Source organism: Pseudopipra pipra, chromosome 5 (assembly GCF_036250125.1).
Source record: "Pseudopipra pipra isolate bDixPip1 chromosome 5, bDixPip1.hap1, whole genome shotgun sequence".
Classification (NCBI taxonomy): domain Eukaryota; kingdom Metazoa; phylum Chordata; class Aves; order Passeriformes; family Pipridae; genus Pseudopipra; species Pseudopipra pipra.
The window spans coordinates 2,299,291-2,317,295 of NC_087553.1; the positions used below are offsets into that span (position 1 = coordinate 2,299,291).

An 18,005-nucleotide genomic window follows, 5' to 3' on the forward strand; every position below is an offset into this window, starting at 1 on the left:
TATATAAATGTATATAATATGTATATTGTATATTTATGTATAACGTAAACAGTATGTAAATAGTATGTTTTGTTTTAATAACATATAAATAGTATATTTTGTTATTTGTATTTTTTAATCACCTAGAGATAAAATTTAATATTTATATTATTTTTTAAAATTTTGTTTCTGGAAAACAAAGATGTACGTGCCTGAACATAAATTAATAAATTACTGTATTAATATGTTATTATTTAATACTATATATTATTCATATTTGGTTATCTGCTTATATTCTATGTTATTGCTATTTTATATAATCTACATATGAATGTTTATATTAAATATATCAAATTAGCAAATTGCTATATTAATAATTTATTTTATGTTATTTAATATTATTTTTCTTGTCATCTGCTTATATTTTATTTCTATTTTATATAATAAATGGTTTTTATATTAAATATATCAATTAAACATAATAAATCAATACCTTCATGTTATTTTATATTATATAATATTATTGTATTTGTATTTGATATTTTGTTATCAGCTTATAATTTCTATTTTACAGAATTTATATATAAATTTTTATATTCATATTAAATATATCAATTAACCAAATAAATCAACACCTTCATGTTACTTTTATATTATACGTTATTTATTATTGTATTTGTATTTTTATGTTATTTATATTTTGACATCTGCTTATATTGTTATTTATATTTTATATAATAAATTTTAATGTCTATATTAAATATATCGATAGAATTGTTTTATTATACAGATATTATCTAATAATATATGATTGTATTTTATGTTATTTATAATATTTAGTTACCTGCTAAATTACAGAGTTTTAACTCAGAAGCAAGACACCATTTGTCTTCTTTCTCCAGACACACACCTTCTTTCTCTGGTTTTCGTTTCTCTTTAAATGCAACAAGCTATTTGTAAACCAATGAATTGCAAAACAAACAAACAAACAAAACCTTTAAGGTGATCTTGGTCCAGCTGGAGAATGAACAAGCACCTCTCAAACTCCAGAGTAGTTCTCTTAAAAATAAGACCCCTCAGAACCATCAAATCACTTCAACGTTCAGTGAAACAAACACATTCTGATTTAACTTCAGATTATTCAGTATAATTCTGAATTACACTCAAGAAAGCTCAGAAAACAAGGTAACAGAAGAGATTGTGGTTTTATTTTAGAAAAAGGAGACAAGACTGGAGCTGTGCCCAACAGAAAAAGTGGTTAAGGTTGATTTAAACATAGTTAATAGAACTATTCCAACACACAGACCATTAAATTCTTACACATTCTGGTAAACTATGTTTTGCAGAACATTCCAGAATTTTGTTTTACAAAGTTTAAAATTACAAATGGAGACGATATAAAACAGATCTTGCTCATTTTAACTGTAGTTAGAGGAACATTCCCAACTTCTCGTGCAAGTTTGAAGACACGACCACACAAGAAATGAACAGAAGAGTTGAAGTAAAATAGCACCAGACTCCTGGAATATGGAAATGGACAACTCAGCACCTCCTCCCCTGCTCCTCACCAGCCCCAAATCCATCATGATTCTGTAAAATGTAGCACTCCAAGCTCAGGGAAATCAGAGCTGAGACTCTGGAATCTTTGCACAGCTCCCTGGATATCGATACTTCCACTATGTCTTACACACTTGCTGCTTCCAGCAGTCCTGGAAAACTTCCTTTGGGATGCACCTCACCGAGAGAGGGGGGAGACCCTTTTTCTTCCCTCCTTTGGCAAGAGGGAAGTGAAAGAAGGAGACGAAAAATCTCTCAAGTTGGAGGGGAAAATATATCAAGAATAATTAGAGACAACCTATACATCACTCACCACTTGCTAGACACTGATTTTTGTTAACATCTTCTGTGAAGTTTAACACCTTCTTGACTTACTGTTTGCTACTCATCACAGCCACTACTTTGCCTACTTAGTCAAGTATTAAACCTTTCTATGAAGTTCCAAAAAAGTCCTCTGAAATCACAAACTGTACCTGTTTACACTTCAGGGGAACGTGCCCCATTTCTTGTGTCTTTTTCCCTTGAATTATTTGAAGAGGGGAAAAAAACACAGAGGAAAAGAACTGTGAAACACACACCACAACTCAGAGTAACGCTGTTCCTACAGTATCTCGTGCAGACAACTTTCCATAAACACAGCAGGCTCTTTAAACATAAGGCAAACGGGCACTGGAGGCCACTAAAAATTGGTGGTTTTCCCTTTATGAAGTAAAAGTCCCAATTTCATTTAAGTGCTATAAAAGTAATCCTAATACATAATAAAGAACTATATCTTGAAAAAGGTTCTGTTGTCACTGTTTTCAGAATTTACATTTTTATGCTGAAAGTAAATTTTTAATAAATTTATTTCCAGAGAGACACTGTTTAACTACAAGTCTTACTACAGTTGATTGAGCTGGTGCTTCAACAGAATTATAATCTGTCACTTAGTATAGCAGCCACTGCTTTTATAATCCTTAAAACAGTAAAATTCCCAAGGCAGATTTGTCAGGAAGCTGTAAACAAGTAATTTTCCAAGACTCATTGGCAATAAACAAAGCGACCTTTAGTCCTTTAGGGGTTTGAAGTTTCTCTGCCAAATTTGGAATTTGGGAAAGGGTGGAACCTGCTTCCAAATCAATACTCTGGAGCAGTCTGGAAACTCGTCTCCGAGGAAGAGTCAACATCCATGTCCAAAGCAGACTCCTCAGGATTTGGGAGGAAACTGGGGTAGGACTTTAGGTCTGGATGCTCCTGTATTTCAGCAGAGGGATTTTTCATAGCTGACTGAAGGAAGCAGGAAGATTCCCAGAGCCAGCTCTCAATGTGTGAGGTAGAGTGAGGCATTTTGAGGTGGCAGTATGAGGAATGAAATTCCACAGTGGATGGGACAGTTGGACATTCCCTCAGTGATGGATAATCGTCTTTCCTGGGTAAAGAGAAAGAAAGGAGTGAAACAGTGACAGGATTCTGAGATTCACAGTGAGGTGTCACCCATTTCCCCACACACAGTGCTGCAAAGTTAAACAGAAATTAAAAGTCTGAAAGGCCAAATCTCACCCCAGCTGGGTAAGAGAAGATAATGAAGCTGAGGTTTCTCTTCCACAGAAATAGAGGCTCCTAAAAGTTTTCCATCATGTGTCTTATTTTATTTCTTCCCAACCATCCTACAGGACTGTCCTCCTTATTCATCTACTTTTTAACTCTTACAGTGTTTCCTGTCCAGACTCCCGAGAAGCACCAGGAGACAGATTTGAAGCAGTGAGAGCTCTTTCGTGTTACCCTTGAGAAAAATCATGACATCTTCTTGTAAGAAAGAAACTTGGCCCTTTACCTGGATGCCCAGAACAGTTTGCTTTTAGCCTGGGAATAAACTGTCCCAGCGAGCCGGAAGAGCTGCTCTTGCATCCACCGAACATCAGCAGGCATGTCAGGAAACCAGTTCACTAACCTGCAAAACCAGCCAAAAAATCCAATCAAAATAACACTTTTTGCAAGCAGTAGATCTGATCTGTGTTTTATTTTTACATACCGTGTCCCACATCCAACACAGCCTCTATTCTCCACGAGTTAACTCCCCCACCAACGTCCCCATTTCTTCCCAAGCTCCCTGAATTCCCATCTACCCCACTCATGTCTTTCCTTCACTGCATCTCTGAGTGCCTGACCAATATTCCTGTCTCCAAGTGCTCTTTCTGTGTGGAAGGAACTTTCTGATCAGTGGAAGAGGAAGGAAGAAAAAAAAGCAAAGCACAAGGGAAAAATAAAGAGAGGGCAAAACCAGAACGGTGTCACAAATGTATTTTTTTTCCTAATGCCACCCTTAACACAAGTCAGTCACATCAGAGTGGGACAAGGAGGAAAACCCCCCAAAAATCTGTGGAAACTGGCTTCCCCATCTACCAAAAATGGCACAAAAGTGCCAAATCAAGTGGCACAGAAGCAAAACACTGGAGTTGTGCGTGATTTCATTTATAGAACATCTGATTGTTCAATTATTTTCTAAAATAAAGATGACATCTGCTGCTAAAGGACTGCAATTCTCTTAAGCTTAGGGTTCATGGTGCATTCATTTAGCATTTCTCCTTGACCAGAACTGAAAAACTGATCCATTTAAGCCCTGTTTCAAGAGCACAACTTCCAGTGTGAACCTACACAAAACCGGTAAGAGAATTTATATGGTGAGTAAACACTGGATTTCAGTCCTGACTTCATAGAGAAGGACACAAACTACCTGGATAGAGTTCCTGAAGAGTTCCTTACCGTAAAGCAACGGAGTAAGCAGACTCCACTGGGAGTGTGTATGGCAGCAGCAGGTAGGATATCACCCTCATTGGGAAGAGTTTGGAGAACTGAGCGTAGAATCCATTCTGTTCCTTACAAGCTTCCTGCAGTGCTTAAGAATAATGAGTTTGGGAAAGGTGTTAAGACCTTTTGAAAGCAGTTTAAGCCATTTCCTCAAGGTTTTGCAATCTTCAGTTAATGTTATCGAGTGTTACTGAACAAGGCTCAGATAAAAAACACAATAATTAATTCAGGGCATTGCTACCATAAACCTCCTCTATGCTTCTTTAAAAAATGGGAAACGCAGGGAGAAAAGGTATTACACCCAGGACTTTTAAGCAGTAATTCTAAGAATTAATTTTAAAATAATAAAAACCAACATTTGCCACTCAAAGTTACGGGGACCAGGCTGAAGCACAGACCTTTCCGCAGTCTGGGAGGCAGGCTCTCAAATATGCTCTTCTCCAAAGGCCACGGGTTTGGCTTGAGCTGCTCATTAAGCACTTCCATTTTCAAAGTTTCTACTCTGTTATTTTCTGCCAGTTTTCTTTTCTTCACAAGGTCGCTGTGCTGTGCAGCCTCGGGAGGATTTCTTTTCGTGAAGGACAAGTGGATGTAAATGGAGTCATTCAAAATACCTGAAAGAGCCAAGAGCTTCCACTTAGGATTGATCCAGTGGTCTCCAGAGCTCCTGTGCAGCACCTTTGTGTCTGCACAAAGACCTGTCCTGAGGGAACACTGTCCACCCAACGTCAAATACATCCCACAAGTGTTTAAATCACTCTGACGTGTGATTAAAATTCTTTCCAAGGTTTAGGTCTTACTTTAAAACAGGCTCTAAAGAAAAGGGAAGAGTCAACAACTAACTGAAACTGCACTGAAAACACACAGTCATTCACCAAAGTTGTTCTCCTGCAAGAAAGAAAAAGGTTTAAAGGAGAAAAGGAGAACTGATTTAATATGTATTTGAAAGAAAACACCAAAACCACATCAGATATTTGGGAAATTGGACAGGGCAGGTATCACGTGGGTACTTTGAGGCATTGCTGCAACAGGGCTGAAAAGGAAAGCCAAGTAGGTTACAGTATTTTTTTCCAGGTATATCCAAAGTACAGATCTAAATCAACACTGCTTGCATTGCAAAACTGGTGCCAATTAAGAAATAGCACTGATAATTAACTCAGAAATAAGCACCAGATAATGAGTACTAAGTGGAAAATACAAGAAGGTTATTTATACTCTGTTTCCAGAAAAGCATTATAAAATTACATATGTAAAAAGACCACCAAATTTGAGTAGGATCCTTACCTACATACAACAGAACCTGTATCTTACTTACAAGTACTACTAAAAGACATGTCAAAAGAATATACAGTGAATTTAGCAAAAAAATAATTATTTGAAGTGTCACAGATGGGGGGGAAAATGAACTCCTGCAGTTGAAATAACAAGAAAGGAGAAGCATAATGAATGACCTCGGAAAGGTTATAATTATCACTGATTAAGCTCGATGCAAAACAAACCTGTGACAGAACAAAAACAAAGTTGATCACAGGATTAGGAGTGTGAGAAGGAGGACAGCAGTGGGGCAAAGAGAGCAAGGGAAAACAGCAAGGAATCTCAGATATTAGTGTCAGATACAGGTGGAAACATGCCCACAGGAAACTTGTGGGTGCAGGACAGCAACAGAACCATCTCAGCACAGGCAACCACAAGGTACAGACTCCTTGTGGACCTTGTGCTCTTAATCACCTGGTAAAAGGTAGAAAGCAGGACTCTCATTAAATATTAAATAATATTACTGTAGTAGTGCAAACATCCCATTTCCATCCCCATTATTCCTCTAATCTGACCCAGTACCAATTTGCTTCTGCACCCAAAGACTAGAGGGACTAATCATATTTAACACATGGTCACTGTTTTTAACTTGTTTGTCTCAAAGCATGCAAAGCTTATTATTATATTATCAAGTTGAATATATTAATAAATACATTGATTTATATTATTAATATAAAACATGTTACTAAAATTCTAGGAGTAACAACTTTCTAGAAAGAACAAAAGAACAAAATTCTAGAAAGAACAACTTTCAATTCTTCTTCCTAAACTTATCTGGGTCTCAAAAACTGCTCCATTACATGTGGTCTTCTTCTGAAGTCTTTCATGATACAGAGTAAGGCTTTTCCTGTGACTGAGTTTATATTGTTATTAGACAGCTCCCAGGTCTGGACTAGCAGAAATTCACTTGGATAACAGCAGATTTCACAGGAGTGGGAAACAGTAGCCTATTCCCATCCTTCACAATTAACACAAAGGAATCTAATAATATGATTTGCCTAGAATGCTTTGATAATTTCACTTAACATTCAGTTCATAAAATTTGACAAAACCCCAAAAGTTCAATTTCTGTGTGGCAACACAGTTGCCACAGCTGTGATTCCTACAAGAAATAAACTTACTATGATCCCTTTAAACAGCCTCAAAGGCCTAGTCCCTTCTCAGCCACACACAAACCCCTCAACACTTTTTGTTTGTTTGGTGGATTTTTGTTTGGGTTTTTTTTTTTTGTTGTTGTTGCTTTTGTTTGGTTTTGTTCTTTTTAAACTCAGGTTAAGACTGCCATGAATAATTATCTACAAGTTTAACATACCATTCTCTTTCAAGAACTTAAGAGCATCCAAATATCCTTGCTCACAGATCTCTCCAAGCACCTGCAAACAGAGTAAAATGAGTCAGGAAAATAAAAGGAGTTTCAACTTGAGATCAAGAGTTTCAAGAATGGAAGGTGGAAGTGGCTTTTCACTCTTGTAAGAAAAGCAGTCAGAAAAATCACTTCTCTGCTGCAGTATATCCCAAGCCACTTGGAAGGTTTGTTTTCATTTTTTCAACTTGCACAGCAGCAACTGAAGAGCATCTCCCTCATCAGATCTGCAACTCACAGCACTTAGAGTTTAAAGGCAACTTGCCTGCATTGAGTATTAATTGAGAACGTCACAAAACCATGAACTTTTAGAAATTCTTTGAAGCTCTGAAGCACCTGGTTAGCAGCTAAACATAAAACATAAACTGACAGCTATTAAATCACCAGTGTTCATTTCATGGCAGAACCCTGTGGCAATTCCCAAATAAATACTGAAAGCCAATCACAGGACATGCATTTTGAGTCTGAGAGACTAAAACCAAGGAGAAATGAAGGCAAAACACGAATAAAAATAGAAACAAGAAGAGAAATGTCACCAGAGGAGTTTATATGAGCAGATGAAATGCTAAGATTACTGTACCTTGATGAACTACTTGAAGGCAGTGACTTACCTTGGGCTCTGGTGGAAAGAGGGCTTGTGTCAAGCGATAAAAGTTGCCCAGACTGAACTGGATGCTGGTGTTGGTCACATTCATCTCATGGAAGTTGGCAGACTTCCCCTTGGGGCAGATGTCACACTCCCCAGCAAAAGGGGACACGGTGATGGTGTTCTTGCACTCATAGTGGGGTAAGTTGTCACTGATCCCTCCGTCCACATAGCGCTGCAAACATCACCAGACACAGAGTCTCAAAGGCTGACAAGTTCTAAAAAACATTCCTACCTACAGTTCCACAGACAGCCCAAGAGTATTCTGTTTGGGATTGTCTGTATGGTTATGAGAGTGCATTTTAAAGATCACAATGCTGCACAGCACGCAGAGGAGAAGCAGCACAGCTGTTGTTCTCTTCCTCAACCAAAGAGCTCCCAGGGCACATCTCTGGAAAGAACACCAGTAAAACAGCAGCTCTGCACCTCAAAGCTCAATTCCAACATAGTACCCATTCACTTAGAATGAGTAGCTTAAAGTTACTCTCAGAATTTGATATAAAAGCATCAAAAACATTTGGGTTTTAAGAAATTGCAAGTAAAATGGACACACTCAACCTTGCCAGCAGTTGCAGGTCTCTATGAGTGCACTCTGTGAGTGCAAATGCCAGGTTGTGCTTTTGCCTCCTTTGCACTGAACTGCCCACTGCTGTAGTTTTTAGTGCATCACCTCCTGAGACATTTTAAGATCCAAGAAGCAAAGAGTTCTGTTTTGGGGTAACTAATGCTCAGTGCAGCAGCTGCAGTGGCTAAAGACAACCCCTCCACTCGCTCAGCAGCTCCAGTTTTCCACTGGGGGCCAGTTGGGAGCGGGGGCAAAAGGAGTTTAGTGGCTGATTTGTCCTCCTTCCTAACTTTGTGGAAGCATCAAGTACAGCACAACATGTTTGGCAGAGGAGGAGCCACAGCATGCAGCCTTCTCATGGAATTATTAAAAGGAGTTACACACCTGAATCACTGTTCTACAGAGGTAAATGATTTTAATTACTTGCAGTTTCTGCCTGGTTCCTCCCCCTAGTGATTTTTAAATCTTGCTGCGTTTGAAAGGAGTAAAAAAACCCAAATAAAACACACCACCCCCAAAAGCTTCACAACTAGGAATTAGATACACCTACTGAACATTATCCCTAAGTCTTTGTTTTAAAGTATACACACAGGAATGCCAAGCCAGTAAACAGCAAGACACTACAAAGTTTACATCCTTGACATTCTACTGTCCTTAAGCCTGTAAGAGTCATGCCAAGCATAAGCAACTGTGGTATTCTTACCAAGCTACATCAAAAAACACCTCCTAAGCACTAAAATCACATCAAAAAGATTAAAAGGATGCGGTGCTTCCTTCCTTTCCTCAAAAATAAGACCAAACAAAGCATTATTTGTATGTTTTTGTACTCTGAACCATGCCTTTTAAAATAACATTGTCGTCTGGTGACCAGAACTAAAACAGCCAGATTAGCCTGGATCCACCTAAACCCTGGATTCAGTCCAACCTCCTGTTTTTATAACACCTTTAATCTGGAAGAGTTTAGAAGTACAGATAAAAAAAAAATCCCTATACAATTCTAATCACTTCTGCTTAAATTTCAGCATGAAGAAGAAAATACATTTCATGCCTGTTCTTGACCCTTTAGTACTTCCAAGCTGCCTTGAGAACGGTCTGTAACCAACCACCATTAAAGATGTTTAAAGTTTTCCTTCTTTCTTCCCTTCTCCTTGGGGAAGGAGACCAAAGTTGGAGGGAAAGCAAATGAATGGCACTGCCTTGATTTATTTGCAATCCACCTCTGCTTTCAGACTGCAATCCAAACACCCACACCAAACCATGGTGACTTTTCTGCACCTCTGGTCTCTTTAACAGGGGGTTTCAGAAAGCCCAGTATGGCCACGAAGTATTTAGAGGTTTTGTGACCAGCAGATCCTGAGAAGTAACAGAACATACCAATATATTGACATTTTACCCCTGAAAAGCAAACTTCCTTACACTGAATACAAATGCCAGAAGACATTAAAAAGCCTTGTTTACACCCAAGTGAACACAGAAGTTTAATCCAGTTGTGAGGCAGATCTACCCACAGATACACAATAAACTATCTTACAGGATTTTGGTTTTCAAACAAAATATATGCTTACATATAAATTTTGTAGGTGAAAGAGAAGCACTTTCTTCAATAAATATTTATCCAGAAGTTAAATACTTGTTATCTTATAATAACCTTTTAATTAATGCATCTTTGGTGGGGGAGAGAGAGGCAGTGTGTATGTGTTGAAATGTATGTAACAGATACTCCACAAATTCATTTCTTTCTTTTTTTGGGGAAGTTGTTACAGCTCCAGGATTAAAATCTATGATGAAGGTATTTATTTTACAGTAGGATAACCAAAACAACACTGCCTGAATATTTTCAGAATATCCAGAACTACTTTTAGATGTTAGAAACAGAGACTTACCACACCTCTAAACGATGGTGGAATTAGGCCACAATAAATAGGGACAAATGAACTACAGATTAAAGCCTGGAAGAAAATAAGACCATATAAATTAAATGTTAACTGTTCAACTGCTGACATTAATTTTATTTTTTTTTTAGATATTAGCAAAAACAAGCAAGCAACCAAAAAAAATCCCCAGCAAGAACACTTGATGAAAAATTGGGGAAAAACCCAGTGTATTAAGTATTATTTTAAACAGGATGAGGGTATTCCACATCTTTTTTAGAATGTAACCATATTCCATCTTAAAAAAGGTAAGACTCACTAAAAGACCATTCCTGGAAATGGTAATCAGCAAGGAAAAGTTTATGATCATTCACTCAAGTCATACATCACCTGAGTAATCAAAGTAATAACTGGGCACATAAATATCAACATCCTGGGATCACATTAATAGATATATCTATAGATATATAGATCACATTTGTCATAGATATTAAGCAATTTTAAAAAGCAATTTTTGACTGTTTTTGATCATTGCTTTTATAAGAATGACCTCAAAAAATTCTTATTCACTCAGGATATAGTTTCACTAGATGCAATGCACTTTAAAGGCATTTACCCTTTTTATGACTGATCCCTCACACCTTTTTCAGTAAAACAGTTCACGTGACTGGGTAAACTAATTTGTGAATTTAGTGTAAGAGAGCTTGAATTCCTCTTCAAAATACTGTCCAAGTCACAAAACATCCTAAAATGTTTCAAGTGGAAATCCAACAGATGATGTTAAATTAAGATTACAGCAAATTCTACAAGTTGCCAAAATGAAACATACCTGGATAACTTCTTCTTTAGAGTTAAAATTAGAGATCAGTGCATTTTTGCCATCTGATACTCTGGTTAGTGAGATGCAGAGTCTGCCCGATGACAGCTGGTGAGTGTTCTCTGGAAGATTCCTCATCAGTCCATCTCTAATTATCTTTATCACATTAAAGGAGGGATGGAGAGGACCAAGATTTCGCTTTCTGGCTTCTTTGGCCAACGCCAGAACATCTGCACAGGCTTGAGCTGAAAAGAAAATGCATTAATTTTAAGAACAGAAGATATGCCAAAAAACAAAACCCACACTTGGGACTAATAAAGCAGGTCTAGAGCTCCAACTTATCTCTCTGAATGCTAGAATGAAAATTCAGGACCTTTTCAATGGATAAAATAACTAAGGGAGTTTAGGAGTCTTCTGAGAGGGGAAAAAAAAATCACTTCAGGCTTTCAGAAAAAAGTCTCAGTGAAGATTAAGTTATCTAGATGTAGATTCTAAGAAGCTTCCACTAGGAATCACTCATTCCAGAAGCACATTCTTTAAGAAAAAACAAGGAAAAGCACCTGTGAATGGTCATATTCCACATGCAGCGTCCATAAAACCCTCCAGTATCTGATGCCCAGATTTAATCTCCCCAGGATGGCTGGTGAGGAAGCAGATCAAACCACTCCAGGAGACACGACTGTTCCTGAAGAACACTAAAACCACCCTGCCACTGAGTCACAGGAGGAACAGCAGCTCAACCACCTGCAGTGTTCTGTCTGAACTTCTAATATCACATTTCTCCAGGGCACACTTTGAGGAAATTGCCCAATGAGTTTGTCAACTTGGGAGAAGAAAAGGGGTGGGGAAGAAGGTCAAAGTAACAGGTTATCACCCTGAGTGATAGGCTACAAGGTCATCTAAAAATATTTTCAGAACCTACATGCTTTACTGTAATAGATTGGATTCAATTCATCAGGTTAAACGTGAGCACTGCACTGGAGACAACTCTGCTTAAGCCTCTGATTGATTTCCAAAAATATTATCTTCCTACAACTTTATTTTTTTCCCTCTCAAACACCAACATCTAAACATTGATCATCCTTAACCAGAAGTCTACATTCAACAGAGTATCTCTGAAAAAATCTGAGGTATCAGACAATACTCCATTTTTAGCACTAGGACTTTGTTCATTCCATTCACCCAGAGCAAAGCCTTGGGCCACAAACCCACTGACCCCATCCCAGGAGACAGCAAACAGTTTAGACACAGCTCACTGTTCATGGCCAAATGTGTTTATTTTTGCTCACAAATAATTGCACAAGTCCCAGCCTGACAAGTGAAGTTGTTTCCAAAAGCAGGATTTGGACAGTTCTAATTTTCTTGCATTCAGATATAAGTTACCACTTCTTTTTTTATTATTTATTTATTTTTATTTAGCAACTCTCAACATTCCAGAACTTCCTAAAGAAAGGAATGAGGCATTTTATAGGAGATACTGAACCACCAGAACTCTGGCCAGGAAAAGCAGCCTTGGAGCACATGCAGTAATTGCATCTTGCAAAATAAGGTCATTTTTTAAAAACTTTGGTAAATTGTATGTTCTAAAATACAGACCAAGAGCAAACAAATAAATATACATGTTGTCACTTCTCTGCCAGGCCCTGACCCTGTTTTTCTAGACAGCATCCTGTCAAACTGAAGCTCAAGGTATTATTTAAGTTTGAAGCATGAGAACATCTTTACTTATTTGCACTGCAGGCTTATTTCTGCAGAAAAAACAAATAAACCAGTGCTCCCTGTTAACCTTGTATTGTCATTATTTATCTCTCATTGTAAAGAAATGTTATCAGCTCACATTATGAATACCCCTTAAAGGGCAGCAAAACTGGTGACCTCTAATAATCTTGGTTTGAATTCCTCTCATTTCAGCTTCCTCTCAGAAAATAACCACCCATCAAAATGAGATTTCATTTAGCATTTTACCCATCTCCTCCACGTACAAGAATTTCAACACTTTGGGGAGTCTATAGAGAGAAAAACTAAGGGAAAATAATTATATATTTTGATTATTGGAACCTATTTTAAAAACAAGAAGAGCTCCAAAGCAAGGAAAAAATAAAACTGTGTCTACCCAAGAGTATGTGATATTAAAACACCAAAAATTTAAGAAGCTGTTTGTTAGTAATTCAACAAAGTATTCCAACTTCTTCTCCTTCTGCCTTCTTTCCTCAACAGGACTAAAATTACAGTTACATTACAATAGAACACAATGAATTAACATGGGAATACACATTGGTGTATTCCAAAATAGGACCTTCTCCAAGAAGGACCAAGGGCTAGAGCTCAAGTCAGACCTTGGTACATCTGTTTTATTTTTGAAACACGGGAGAGCTAAAGAAATTAATGTTCCTATTAAATGTGAACTGTTTCTAGTTATATTTCTATATTCCTACTTTTAATTGTTATGTAACTATTAATCTGTTTCTCATAGAGTAAAACCTGAGTTTATTCCACAGGGTAAAACCTGACACTGTATTTGCAGGCTCTAGTAAACCTGTTCTCTTTAGTGTCCCACTGGAATGGATGATCACAGCACCCTCAAAACACCAGATTCTCCAGGACATCCATGGGGGATGTCTAAAAACAGGAGTGCCACTGAACCATTCCAGTTTGGAACAGCCTGGAATGTACTTCATCCTCAAAAGCAGTCACCTCTAAGCTTCCCAACCTCCCCCAAGTACAGTGAAGGAAAGCTCTGTGTCATTCTGGAAAAGCACACTTTGTTTTTTCCATTCAATGGCTAATGATTACTTTGACTCAAATTTGAAATTCTACAGACTGTTTCTGCCTATCCAACAGATAACATCAAGCAAAAAGAAAACCCTTTATTTAAAATATGCTCTCCAATTTTAGCCACAACCCCTGTTCACAAATACACAGTCACTTCATGTGCACCAACCAAAAAACAGACTAATTTAGGGCTGGGGCCAGTCAAGTCCAAGGATGGAGGTCCCACAACTTCCATTATTTTACAACCTCATGGCAATTGTCTTTTCCTTACACCTCCTCTGAATTCACCATGTTCCAGCTCGTGTCTGCTGCCTCTCATCCCTCTAATGCTCATCTCTGAGGAGATTTTGGCTCTCTCTTCCCACAGTAAAATGCAACTCTGAAAACAAAGGGGACCTACTTATACCTACAACTGCAGGGACAACAAACACTGCACATCAAAGTATATCAGAGTAAGGGAGGTGTACAATAAAACCTCATGCAATACTTCATATTATTGCAGCATATACTGCTTTTTTAGAGCTTATTTACAATCCTCTGCTTTCACACGAGCTCACAAAAATTACAGCTAAAAATTAACATGGGAATACCTTCCTAGTCTTATCAATTTACAATTATTAACAGATTTTAGGATGTGGCTGGCTTTGAATTAGTCTTCCAACATTCCCAAGTAATGCCTTTTTTTTTTTCTTTTTTAAATTTCCAGAAGAAATGCACTTGCCCATGAAATCCTCTACCTTGGACAGTGATCACACACATACAGGATATTCTACTGGTTAGAGGAAAGCAAAAATCTCAGCTGGTGGATGAGAAGGGAGAGACAAAGCAATAACTTCAAGTTTGCAACTCTCAATGATTAAAATGCCAGGAGATTTAAAAGTTGTTACTAACTCATACTGTCAGGTAAACAATAGACATTTTCTGTGCTTAAGAGTGCTTCGAATATTTAAAGCAGCTTCCTTCTTAAATCATTTACAGTGACAAGACTTAGAACTGGATATGTTCTAAAACTAAACAGCTATTGGGGGAAAATACGATATTGGCCTCATAATAAGTGTGCTGTGTCAGGAAATTACAGCAAAATTAAATTAAGAAATTTAAGTAGCACAAGTTTCCTGCTAAAGCTTTGAAGAAATTAAGCCTGTGTGCTAGAGCTCAGTGGTTAAGCAGCAGGGACAAGCATTTCCCAGCATTACCCTCTTGCACACACAGAACTTCTTTCTGTTTTAGTCAGGGAATTGTTCCCTCAGAAATTTAAAAGCAAAACCCGTGAACCTTGCCAAATTCAAAATAAGTACTTAATGTTCTCCTTATCCTCTAAGTGAGAAGAAATCTGAATTTACAAAGCCTCCTAGTTCTGAACCAGTCAAAGGCACCACTAGCAGAAACAATCAGTGCTGAGCCATAAACTAGACAAGCTTTTACTCAGTGGATTTCCTGAGTTTAAAAAGAAAACCATTTCCAGGCATTTCATACAAACTTTTAAACTGCAGTCCAGCTACTACAATAAACACCTTGATATTTGCAGAGCTGGTATCAAGCTGGCTGTAATGGCTAATTCACTGGATAAATGTATGTTTGGGTTCTCATGAGCTCTAAATAGGTAGAGGTATTAAAACGGTAACGATATAGTATTTATAGTATATATTATATAATATACGTATATTATATGTAGAATATGTATATAAATATATATAATAAATAAATAGTAAATACATATAATAAATTAATAATAAAAGGTATACTTTTCCTACTGCTGGAAAACAGGTACTTATTTCACAGGACAGATTATATTGAGTTGCTAACTAGCACCTTGCATCCAGCATAAACACAAAACAAGATTAACTCTCTCCTTTAAACGACAATTAAAATCAGTGATTTTAATCAATCCACCGTTCCTAATCGCACACCTGAGCGACCTTTGCAACATACACTGGGCCCAGATTAGAGAGGAAAAGCGTGTTAAAGCTAACCTAAGCCCTGACCTTAACTCTCTGAGCCTTACCCCAAGAAAGGAGAAGCTTTGGAGGAAGCAAGATAAAGCCACCTGACCCTCCACGTGCAAAGGTAACCGCGGAGAGATGCTCGATTTCCCAACGCAGCGCAAACACTGTTTACAGCCCGGGACAGGCTGGGCCGGCTTGCTTAGGACGGGTGTCGGGCTCAGCTGCCTCCTGCGAGCCCGGCTTTTCATTCCCGAACTTTGCACGGGGATGGGAAGAGCGGCTGTGACCGCCCCGGGGGGCGCAGGAGACCCTCGGGGGGCACAAAAACACACACCTGGGGGTGCAGGGATGGAAACACCGCCCTGCCCTACCCCTGGGGGTCCAGGGAACACACAGACAGCTCCCTGCCCTACCCCTGGGGGTCCAGGGAACACACAAACACCCCCCTGCCCGACACCTGGGGGTGAGGGACACACAGACACACACCTCGGGGTCCAGGGGCACACAAACAACCCCCTGCCCTATACCTGGGGTGGAGAGGCACAGGAACACACACACACACACACATCCATCCCTGCCCAACACCTGGGGGGGGGGAGCGAAATTCCCACCGCTCTACTACGCAAGTCTCGGGAATAGGATCAAGCATCGCCAAGACCATTCCTTGCGCCGTGTACCGCGTCCGGATTTAATTCCACCGAAGGGGGTCACGCTCCTTTTTAGGGGCAGAACACGAGAAACGGGAGGCTCGGAGCCAGCCCCGCACGGGCAGCGCAGCCCGACCCGGCGCGGCCAAGCCCAGCCTGGCTAAGCCCGGCTCAGCCCCGCCGACCGCCGGGCGCTCCCCGGGGCCGCTCCCACCGCCCCTGCCCCTCGCCCGGCCCCGCACAGCCCCCTCCTCACCCAGCGAGCCGCCCCCGACGAGCACGGCCCCGGCGAGCGCGCCCGCGGAGGCGCCGTAGATGTGTCGCGCGTCGCGGATGACGTGCGGGGCGCGCTCCTGCAGGCAGGTGGCCGCGCCGATGTGGTAGACGCCCAGGAAGCCGCAGCCGGCAAAGGACACGCTCCAGCCGCCCTCGCGGTCCAGCATGGTGGCCGGCGGGGCGCGGGGACACCGACGGACGCGGGGACGGGGACAGACACGGGGACAGGGCGCGGCGGCCGCTGCCCGGCGACTGTGCGCGCTCCCGGCGCCGCCCCGCGCGTTACCCGCGGCCGCGCCCCCGCCGCCGGCCCGCGCCGCAGCCAATCACGAGCCGCCCCCAGGTGGCCCAAGGCGCCCCAGCCAACCCGAGGCCAGCATGCAAATGAGGCCCCGCCCCCGCCCGGCGGAGCGCAGGGCGCGCTCCCGCGTCCCGCAACGCGGGGGGACCCGCACCCAGCACCCAGCGAGCCTCGGAGCTCCGGGACCCCGCGGTCCCCTCGGGCCCCCATCCCCGCCCGTCCCCGCACTCCCACCCTGCGGGGCCGCCCGGATGCTCACGGCCCCGGCGAAGCGGTCCCGCGGGGCGCGGGGCTCGTCCCGCCCACCCCCGGCACGGCTGGAGCGGTGGGGTCCGGGCGATGGGCAGCGGGGCGGTCCGAGGGGCGGTGGGATGGGAAGCAGTGGGGTCTGGGGGTCGAGGAGAGCAGCAGGATCCGGGGGTCGGCGGGATGGAGAGCGGCGGGGTCCGCGTGGATCAGTTGGAATGGGGAGCAGTGCGGTCTGCAGGGTCGGTGGGATGGGGAGCAGTGGGTCCAGAGATCGATGGGATGGGGAGCAGGGAGTCCGGGCGTCACTGGAATGGGGAGCAGGGGGGCTCGGGGGTCCCTGGGGTCGGTGGGATGCGGTACCGGCAAGCCGGGGTGGGTGGGGGGAACACGCCCTTCGATCGGAAGGGATCTGGGATCGGCCCCGCTCCCTGCAGCCCGTGGGAGGTGCGGGCTTAGCAATTACCCTGATTATCCAAGGCTCAAAGGAATCCACCGTGGCAGCGTGTACAACCATGGGTGTTTCGTGATCTGCTGTAAGAGCGAGCACTGCTCAATAATCCTGAAATTTCAAGAGAAGAAAATTCCTGATGATAACAACACCGGGTTTATAACAGGAAGATTACAGAATAATCTGCTTTCAGTTTGCAAGCAATTCTTTGTTAGTGTTCTACCAGCATTTCACAGACAGAAGTTCAAGCAAAACAGCAAAATGCCATCTAAAGTCTAGAACAGCATCATCTAACAGAGTTTCAGTAGTACCCAGCTGCCTGATGCATCAAAACCTCGTGTCAGGTACTGGTGGACTTCCAGATGTCTCATAATGGCATCTTTAAGCACCTGAAGGCCTCACACTTGGAGCTCTGCAGGTTTATTTTCCTCCCTAATTCAGGTATTTCTGTGTAGTGCTATGTTGCA

At 41.1% G+C, this 18,005-nt stretch overlaps 1 protein-coding gene across 2 annotated transcripts; it reads right to left on the reverse strand.

Moving 5' to 3' along the window:
- Window positions 1–1,165: 1,165 nt before the first annotated feature.
- On the reverse strand, window positions 1,166–17,570 carry LOC135413950 (1-acylglycerol-3-phosphate O-acyltransferase Pnpla3-like). Of its 2 annotated transcripts, none has more exons than XM_064654094.1 (9): window positions 17,554–17,570; window positions 10,912–11,144; window positions 10,095–10,160; window positions 7,612–7,821; window positions 6,950–7,010; window positions 4,722–4,937; window positions 4,279–4,411; window positions 3,350–3,466; window positions 1,166–2,944 (listed from the first exon to the last, which is right to left on the reverse strand). In XM_064654094.1, the coding sequence occupies exons 2-9, from the start codon at window positions 11,035–11,037 to the stop codon at window positions 2,653–2,655; spliced, it is 1,221 nt and encodes a 406-aa protein (XP_064510164.1). In that variant the 5' UTR covers window positions 11,038–11,144; window positions 17,554–17,570; the 3' UTR covers window positions 1,166–2,652. The 2 variants fall into 2 exon arrangements, with proteins under 2 accessions (XP_064510164.1, XP_064510163.1); XM_064654093.1 differs by lacking the exon at window positions 17,554–17,570 and adding an exon at window positions 16,521–16,799.
- Window positions 17,571–18,005: the final 435 nt, after the last annotated feature.